Genomic DNA, 9,726 nt, shown 5'->3' with positions numbered 1-9,726 from the left:
CAAAAAAGGTAAAAATAGCAAAGCATCATTTTATAATTCAAGTGATCACTTCTAGTTATCCATTTATTCAAATTTTTTAGTAAAATCTTGCAGGATATTTTCAACTTGAATAATTTTAGTAAATAAGAAACTTTTAAAGAAAGAATCAAAAATCTACAAAAGCTACAGAAAATCTTTTTTTAAATGGTTACTTACCTTTCAAATGTTCTGATATAATTTTTTTTATTAACATGCAATGCTTTTTCTGCTGTTCTCAAGTCCATTGTATTATTTTCCTGTACTCCACTTGGTAGTTTTTCAGAAATGTTTTCAATGCAATTGGTGTTATCATGCAAACCATTAGGTAGTTCCCAAAACGAAGCTGCTGCACATGTATCAAATGCAGTGGTACTTCAGGGATTACGTTTTCCACTACCAACCTTCTTCCTCAGTGTTAAATTTCTAGAGTGTAATCTTTTACTAATATGGCTTTTCTTTAAGAGGTTCTTACAGACATCTTTCCTCTTTATAGTTTTCTGCCTTTTCAGCTTTTGCTTCTCAGTGCACATACAATTCATACTTTCCCTTTTGTAAGAACTTTGATCTAACAACTGGCAAACAGGCTTACTCTTTGATTTATATTGGATTTTAGTAGATCCAGTAGCAGTAACTGCATTGAGATGATCTGAATCTTTAGAATAAATTGCAAGACCAGAGTCAACTAACATATCTGCCGGAGTATTTTTCTCATGAATAATATCTACCTTCTGTTTTGTTTCAAAACTGTATTCCCTAAACTGAAAAACTAAGCCTGGTTTACTCAGGAAATCTTGAAAAAAAGTTTTGGCTTCTTCATTCCAATGTTTCCCTTTAGCAGGTAAGATACCATATAAGATGCAAGGATAACTTAGCCTCGACAAATTCAGAAGTTCCTCAGGAACAACTTTAAGACTTTTTATATCTGAATAAAGTATGTAAACAGAAAATCCATAGTCAATCAATACAAGAAATAAAGACTGATCAGAGACTTAAGAAATTTCTACCCTATTCCACTGATCTTCCAATTCATATTTGAACAAACAACTAGAACCTGGAATTACGTGCTCTTGAGGCACTAAGTCTTCTGGTAGATCAGAAAGTAACATAAAGAGAGATTTCATTGTGTCAAAGAAATCTTCTAACTGAACACAGAAGTCTGATGGATCAGAAACAGCAGTGGCAATACCAGAATATTGCCCACCATTTGGAGTTCTGCCCAAGTAAATGATCTTATTGTACATGTGATACAGGAGTCTTAGATTCAATGTTGAAAATAACTTCTGAAGATCTAAATTTTTCTTCAACATGAACTGTATTTAAATTTAAATATTCCAAAAGTAACAGGCCATCTATCACAATTTCTACTTCCCAGGCAGAGTCTAAATATTTCAGAAAAAGGATGTTTATTTCCAAATGAGCAACTGAGCACACAATGGACTCAAATGGCATGTTCCTAAAATTTTCAAACCAAATCCATTTACAAGGCACAGCTTGTCTTGGAATATTTCTGATTTCATTAGTAAGCACCTTGGTATTACATAAGGGCACTATTTCATACCTACCATGATCTACTAAAAAAACAAGCACTTTCTCATCAACACACTTTTTTTCTACTTTTGATCGATACCACTTCAAAGTTTTAGACTTTACCAAGCATTCTAAGCCTTTTTCAGTATTTTCCATTGATAAAAAAGAGGGTTTTTTACTTTAGTAATTAATACTGTTAAATCTGATAAAATCTTTTTATTTTCAGATAACTTCACGTAAAATATCCCACATTTTGCAACATAAAGTATTTCAGCCTTTTCAAGTTGTCCAGGTTTTAACTCTTCAAAAGGAATATTAACCAGCTGTTGGTAGGATGGTTGAAGGATCATAGAACCTTCATACTCATTTGATAGCCCTTCCTTCATTTCTTTACCAATAGGGCTCACCTTTTGAGAGACAACCTTAGGCATCTGCAATACTGTTTTCTGTAGTTTTGAACGTGCTGTCCATTTCAGTAGTTCATTAATGACACATTTTTCATCACAAATTATATTTATTTCCCATTTCTGTTCATGCTTTTTCAAAAACTCACAAGAAACTGTTTTATTACTTACTCTTGAAGCAAAATAATCCACAGTTTTGCTGTACCATATTTCATCAGGCTCGTTCCACTTTACTCCACTAAAGAATGAACTCCTAGCTGAGGAATAGTTAAGAATTCCTTCTTAATTTCATAAATTTTTGATGTGTTTACTACTACAATGTTACCATAGTCAATAAATTCCACTTCAAAAGAATTTCCTGGTAAAATTTTCTTAAAATTTTCTCTGTAAGTGGCATTGTCACCAGAGTATTCTGCAACTACAAGATCTCCCACCACAGGTTTGACTGATTTTCTCTCTTTCACTATATTGGCTCTTGCATTTAGAGCATCCGCTAGGCTCACGATTACATTTTCAGTCTCGGCAAGCTGAATATGGAAACTTGCTGGATTACTTATACTAGAAACATATTCTTTAACTTTGGCATTCAAGTAAATTCTGGGTTGAGGAAGGTCTTTAATCTGTGGTCTAGCATGATTATATGTGTTTTGTGAGGCTGCCTGATTTAATTCTCTGATAAAAGACTGTGATACAACCCTTACTGATTTCTGGTCCACAGCACTTTCATCAAGAATACGTGCATACCCAGGAGCAATTTTTACACCTTTATTTTTAAGTCCATCATTCAAAGACTTCTTCACTTTGTTCTTTGACACAAGTTCAACTTTATAACAAACTGATTGTTTCAAAAGCCTGCCATATATACTTTTGGGATTCATTAACTGATCTATTTTGCTTTCAGAATGTGTTATTAGACTAGTTTTACTTATTGTACTATGGTGATAATTGTTTTCTATTTTGCCTTTCAAGGAAACAGCAAGTTTCTTATTTGTTCTAGGACGCTTTCCCACACATTGTGCTTGGTCACAATGTTTTTCTCCATAAGCATGAATCAACATTTTAATTTTCTGATTTATATGTTGATATCCATCATATAAGTCTACACCAAGCTGGCCATCTGGCTCCTTGGACAATATTATTGCCTTTAATGGTTTTCCCAAAAAATTATCTTCAAACCAGCTATTGATTTCTGCTGGAATATCTACATCTCTAAGATCTGACAAAAAACATTTAATAGCTTGCATAGGTGTCAACAGCAACTCTGGAAACTCATCTGAAACATCCCTCAACATACTTTCTTCTACTAATTGCTTATTTCCAAAGTCCACAAAATATACCAGGAAGTCAGATAATGAACCTGTCGGCATCACTAAAGCTCTATAAGGGAGACTATCCTCTACATACTTAGGTATGCACAACCTCATTTTACTAAAATCAGACTTGCGGCACTGACTGAGGTTACTAATCTCTGTGATTTTTGTTTCTATCATCTCTAGGTCTTTATTATTTCTACTAAGTTGGCAATAAAACTTTTTGGGACTATATATGTGAGATACATATACTTCTTCCTCACTTCCAATTTTTATATTGAAGGAAGAATAACTGTAAAGACTAACTGAAGATGGAAATGGCTTTGATACTGTACTATACTGTGCAGAGCCATGATTATTAAGAAATTCTCTTGCACTAGCAAATGGAGATTGTAAATCCACCAAATTACATAAACAGTTTGGATATATAAGAACTAAGGCATAGATGACACAAGTCAATAACCCTCTAAGTGAAGAAATAAAATTCCCAAGGTCTCTGCATGCTTCTCTCGTCCAATTGAATACTTTACAACTAACGGGTTCAACTAAATGGTTAAGACTACATCTGAAGGCCTGACCTTCTATAAAAAGGAAACATGGTTTAATAGCAGAAAGATCTTTAATTAAAACTCTTTCCTGGTAACCATAATCAAGTACCACATCAAATTCTTTTTTTGATACTTGAGTCAAAATAGCAGCTCTACACCACTTCCCATCTTTAGAATACTTAGCAACACAAGCAATCTGCCCAATCTGATAAAGATCTGAATGAACACTATAATAATCCTGAAGTTGTTCCATCAGTAATTTTAAGTCTTCTAACTTACATTGCAGCTGGCATGAGAAGTCACCTGGGCCATAATAATAAGAACACTTAACTTCAAGGACTGTTCCTGGTTTAAACACATATTCTTTATAAGGCCATGGTGACTCAGGTCTCACAGACAAGGTGAAAGGGTTTTTTAAATCTAGGAAGTTAACAGCTGGGGACTTTAACAAAGAAAAGTTACTTCCTTTTAGCTTATCTGAATGGTACTTTTTAGGTTTAGGTCCTTCAAGAAGGGCAGATATGACTTTCTTAATATTTACTTTGTTTTTAGATTTTAAATTTAACACTGAATATTCACTTACAGATTTTGGACAACATTCTGGTTCTACTTCCCAATATTCTGCATATCCAGCTTGTAACATGAGAGACAACATCAATATTTTCTGAGGCTTCAATATTCTGAATATTTACAGTATACTTCTCATTTTTTTTTTTTTGCTATAACTTGAAGCAAAATTGCTTTGTTCAAGACAATTTTTTAAAAATAATCAACTGCTGCCTTCACCCATAAATCTTCAACGGGAAATATATATGCAAGTGAACAGCACATGGCTAAAGCAGGCAACTCACAAAACTCTGGAAGCAAAATTTTTACATCAAAAAAATGGTATGGAATCAGTATTTCCGTAATCCAAGAAATAAACATTAAGTTTATAACATTAATTTCAGTAATGACAGCTCTATAAAAACGTCTGTCCTTGCTGTATCTAGCACCACAAAATAATCCAGGTCCTGGATTTCTTAGAATCAGTTCATCATTTTCACACAAATCATAAAATTTGTTTATATTTTTCATTATATCTTGCAATTCATTCTGATGTTCATTAGTAAATACCCAGAAATTTGATGGGTTTAATACATGCTACAAAAGCTATGTAGACAGCTTCTATCTCCATTTCTACAGTTTTAGTAGGAAAATCTACCTTCAAAGTGTCTTTTTTATTTAGAGAATCTATCGGCCATTCAGTATTTGCAATAAAACTCTCAACTGCAAAGCCGTTTACATCTGAGGCACTAGTCTCCCTCAACATATTTGAGATTTTTCAATCAGACACTGGACAAAGTACTTGTGTGGCTACAGTCTTTAGCAGACACTTAGAAGTAATTGTAGACTCTTGAGTTTGTAATGTTACATAATACAAATGCTCTTCCTTACTGAACCAATCAAGGTGTGCATATACTATTTGTCCTAACAAGGCTTGTTTAAATACACTTAGTTGAAATTTTCTTGCATCTCTGGACTGTGTACATATGTCAGAGAACATGGAAATGAAAATAATGGTACTAAAATAAAATCCTGTTTAAGTTTCTTTATGTGAATTGAGGGTATAGCCTTACTACTGCCATAATCCATAAACCAAATTTTTACTTGATTATTGGGCAAAAGCTGCTGAAGAATTCCTCTATGCCACTGTCCATTTCTCCTTTTGGCAACACAAAGTACTCCAAAATTATCACATGTGGGACTACCTTCTTGACTGATAATATCATAATGCAAAGTCAAACACACTGTCAAGTTTTCTAACTCTGGAATCCATTTAATTAGTTGGCAATAAAATTTACTTGGGCTCACGGCAGATGATACTTTTACACTTTCAATACTGCCTACTGACAAAGATGGTTGCAAATTATCCAGAACATGCTGAATATCAAGTAAGTGTAAGTATTCTTACTTAATGATAATTCAGGTCTTTTATGTTGTAATGAATCTGGCACTTGTTTGGGGAATTATTTTACCATTTCCACAATAAGACAAAATGAATCTCCATCAATAAGTCTCCCTAATTGTAATTCAAGAACCTGGGATATAATTCTTGGCACTTCAAGAAGAATCATCTGAAGAGGCAAAATAGCTTGTACACAACCTTTCACTTGTAGTCCTACCAATGACTTGAAGTAATTCAAAGCCTTAGGAGACCATTTTTCCCCAGTTGGTAATATGTTGGCAAAAATGCCAAACATTACCCGTGGTGGTAGATCAAATAAGCTGCCACAGGCTGAAGCAACCTGCATACTGTCAACTCTCAGTTCTTCTCCGCAATCTATGAGGAGCACAGTATACAGATCATTTTTCTTTTCCACAACTCTTCCTCTCTGCCATTCTCCTGATATTCTTTCTTCTACCAAACAAAATTCATCAATGTCCACATTATTTTTTACTTTTGGAATATGCTGTATTTCCCTCTGCAATATGTGGTAGTCAAACTCACATTCACTATTATTTCTGCCTTGCAATTTCACCAGAACGTCCTTGGGAAAACATTCTATATGTGATATTGTCAGATCACATCTAAAAATGTTGGTAACAGAGATGTAGAATCCATTTTCTAAAAAGCAAATAATAAGTACCTATTAGCTTCTGGACAGACAGCTGTCAAAATTAAATGAAATTAGCCTTATATGTATATAAACACAAATCTTAAAAATAATTCTATGCCTGCATTTACCAAACTGAACATGTTGGTAGAAGTTACATACACTGGACAAGATGAAGAGAAACAAAATGCATTTAACTGTTCACTGCCTTCCACACTTTCAAAAAATTCCATTGAAACAACCAAAAGAACATAAAAAATAGGGAGAATATATATAATCACTGGAAAACAGAAAAAAAGCAATATTTTTCAGAGACTAACAAATTTCTACTAGATATTGGACTGATAAGGTATAATCAAAGGAAGCCAAATAAAAAGTACTGGAAAACTCCTCCCCCTCCTGTAAGAAAACTACTTTCCCTCATTCAGACCTCTTCCAACAACCCATAATTCAAGGGGGTGAGTGCTAGAAGCAAGGATGGATGGTGAACCAACAGGGGACACACTGTTCACACTCCCCACTGTGTCAATTAGCAATATTTGGGACCCTATCAGCATCATTATACAACTCCAGGATTCTTCTCTGAGAGCAACTGGCTGAGTCCTGGACACCAGTAAGGAAAAGACAGGCATGGAAAGACCCTGAGGCAGGGTAAGTACATCCAGGCCTTGTCACTGACACGGGTACCCACAAAAAGTGTGGAGGGAGGGGGAGAGGAAAAGAAATCTTTAGCACAGAGGCAAAGCTCTCTACTATAACTATGGCTCCAGCTAATTTTCTCTAGATTGCTGGGATTCTAAAAACTGTAATGCAAATATTCAAGAAGTATAAAATAGCCCCCAAATTCAGGTAAGAACCAACATCTATAGTGATGGGACACAGCCCAACTCCCTCTTGACTCTGAGTTAATAGTTGACAATTTCTTTCTATGAGGAAGTACTAGAGCTAAACAAATGAGAGAACCACTTAAAAGAAACCAAGGAAATGCTCCCCTCAGGAATAAATGTATTGAAGGAAACAGCAAAAAAAAATTGCTTTTCTAAAGTCTGATTCCTGTTTTTAAAAAGCCCAAAAGAGAATGCATTTTTATATGACTAAGTAGTCATTAAGATGCAACAACTGAAATTAGGAAAAACTAAACACACGTAAGATTCAAAACTGCAAAGGGGAAAGCCAACACAAAATAAAAATAAATAGACTACAAGAATATTTTGAGAGAATACCCAAAAACTCAGAAGGATAAAAAGATGGAAGAGAAGCATGAAGGACAGGAATATAAAACCTTATCAAAGTATAAATGTTGTTATCTCAGAGATAAATAACAGAACAGAAGCCGTTTCTAAGACTTAAGACCCAAGTCCACAAAGTGAAACAGGCCACTGGAAAGCTAGAGAAAGAGGTACGATTTAGGGTTTTCTGGGTACTAAGTATCGTTTTTATTTCCTCCTAGATAATTAATTTGGTGTGATAATCAGCATGGTTTGATCTATACAGATTCCAGACAATACTCACTTGACCCTGGAGTCCTTAAGAATGAAAATCAATGAGCGATACACTGAAGACTCATATCAGAATAAGCCGCCATTATTTAAAGTCACAGGTCTCTACTCAACTCCCAGACTTTAGTCAGTTTATAGACCTATAATACCTTACATGAAGGGAAGACCAAGTACTATTAAGAAAGGATCCTGTGCTTGAATATACTTGAATATACCAAGAACATTCTTCCTGGCATTTACCCAAAGGGTCTTGTGACTATTCACCTGAGTAAATAGGAAAAAGAAAAAAATATATAAGTCTTTCAGGAACAATACACTCTTTAGGTATAAAAAGCAAATGTAGCCAGAAGAACTCCTTTATTAAATGAATAGGGTATTTACCAAATAAGCCAAAGAAAGCCCAAAGGAATACGTGTGGTCAGGTTACTCAAACTACCAGAAGCCTGCTCCTCCACACTGCTATCCCTCCCTCAAACAATATAAATGGCCTCATGGGGAGTTTCACAGAGGAAGGCGGTAAAAAAATCTGAGCCTGATTTGCACATGCTCTGGAAATCTGGAAGTTAGTGGCATTAACTTCCAGAAATAGACTGCTGAAGCACTGCATCCCAGGAAATATTCACAGTTGACAGGACTACCAATACATCTATTTTGCCTGAAAAAGAAACTGCTTCAGTTAAGAACTTATGCATATTAGTAGGCAATAGTTAATAGTTTCTGCAGGATGATTAGTAATTCTGAAGGAGCAAGACTGGAGGATTTGTTAACAAAACAAGTCTGAAGAAGAGGCATGGGATTAGCCTCTCAGAATTGGCACATAAAGAAAATTTGTAGGTCTCATGTGATGCACACCAAAGGGCTCACTATGGAAAAGATTCTTAATCAGGTAGACAGAATAACCTATTCTGTGAATGTCAATCAGCTTTCTTCACCTGCCTCTCCAATGCTTGCTCAATAGAATCATGAAGAAGGTTCCGTGGATCATGGATAAAGCTCCTACCCTCGTGTATCTATACACATGTATCTATAACTATAACAACTCAGAAAATTAGGGAAAAAAATAAACAGGAAATTTAAAACCAAACCAATTATTTTATACAAGGGACAATTATTTAAAGATATAACTTAAATAAAGACGTTCTAGAGCCAAACTCTATTCAATATTATATTCCTTAGAATATTAACATATTCACAGAAAGCACTTACTCTGTGTACACAAGAGTAGGACATCAGGAAACTTGAGTTTTACTTGAGACTCAATTAGTAGTATGAAATGTGGGGAAATTTTTTCTTAGAATCAGATTCTAAATCTGTAAAATGAGAGGGTTGAATTAAATTAGGGTTTTTCTAACCTTTTTTTTTTTTGCAATAGGAGAAATCCTTCTTAATCTAACATGCAGAAAGTTAACAGAAAACATAAAACATCTATAAATTAGATTCACAAGTGGTATTCTAATAATTTCATAAATTTATAAAATTTAATTACAAAGCCAGTAAATGAGAATAATAAAACCATTCTGATGAACACAGTTTTATAGCAGCTCCATCATATAATCTGCCTTAATATTGTGTTAGATAACAGTATTGGGGAAAAAATCAGGCTCAGACATATATAATAGTTCCACAATTACACATGATCAGATACAGATAAGTTCAAATATAGTATAGCCACATATTAACAAATTAATCTGATGGCACTAATTAGTGCTCATCGCTGCTTTTAAGTTTAGTATATCATATTTAAATGTTTTATTTCTTCTTAAAAAAGCGTATTATTTTAAAAACTCATGAATTAAATTTATGTCAAAAATCCACAGCATCAC

At 34.2% G+C, this 9,726-nt stretch overlaps 1 protein-coding gene across 1 annotated transcript; it reads right to left on the bottom strand.

Moving 5' to 3' along the window:
- Positions 1 to 392: 392 nt before the first annotated feature.
- On the bottom strand, positions 393 to 6,412 carry TDRD15 (tudor domain containing 15). The gene is given in 13 exon segments (XM_060116922.1): positions 393 to 1,225; positions 1,228 to 1,260; positions 1,263 to 1,724; positions 1,727 to 2,191; positions 2,194 to 4,457; positions 4,459 to 4,523; positions 4,525 to 4,692; positions 4,694 to 4,746; positions 4,749 to 4,948; positions 4,950 to 5,325; positions 5,328 to 5,748; positions 5,751 to 6,376; positions 6,379 to 6,412. Coding segments are annotated over 13 exon segments (6,000 nt in total).
- Positions 6,413 to 9,726: the final 3,314 nt, after the last annotated feature.

The sequence above is a fragment of the Mesoplodon densirostris genome, chromosome 14, assembly GCF_025265405.1.
Source record: "Mesoplodon densirostris isolate mMesDen1 chromosome 14, mMesDen1 primary haplotype, whole genome shotgun sequence".
NCBI lineage: Eukaryota > Metazoa > Chordata > Mammalia > Artiodactyla > Ziphiidae > Mesoplodon > Mesoplodon densirostris.
Note: the sequence above shows the minus strand (reverse complement) of the source record. Positions and strands in the feature narration are given on the sequence as shown.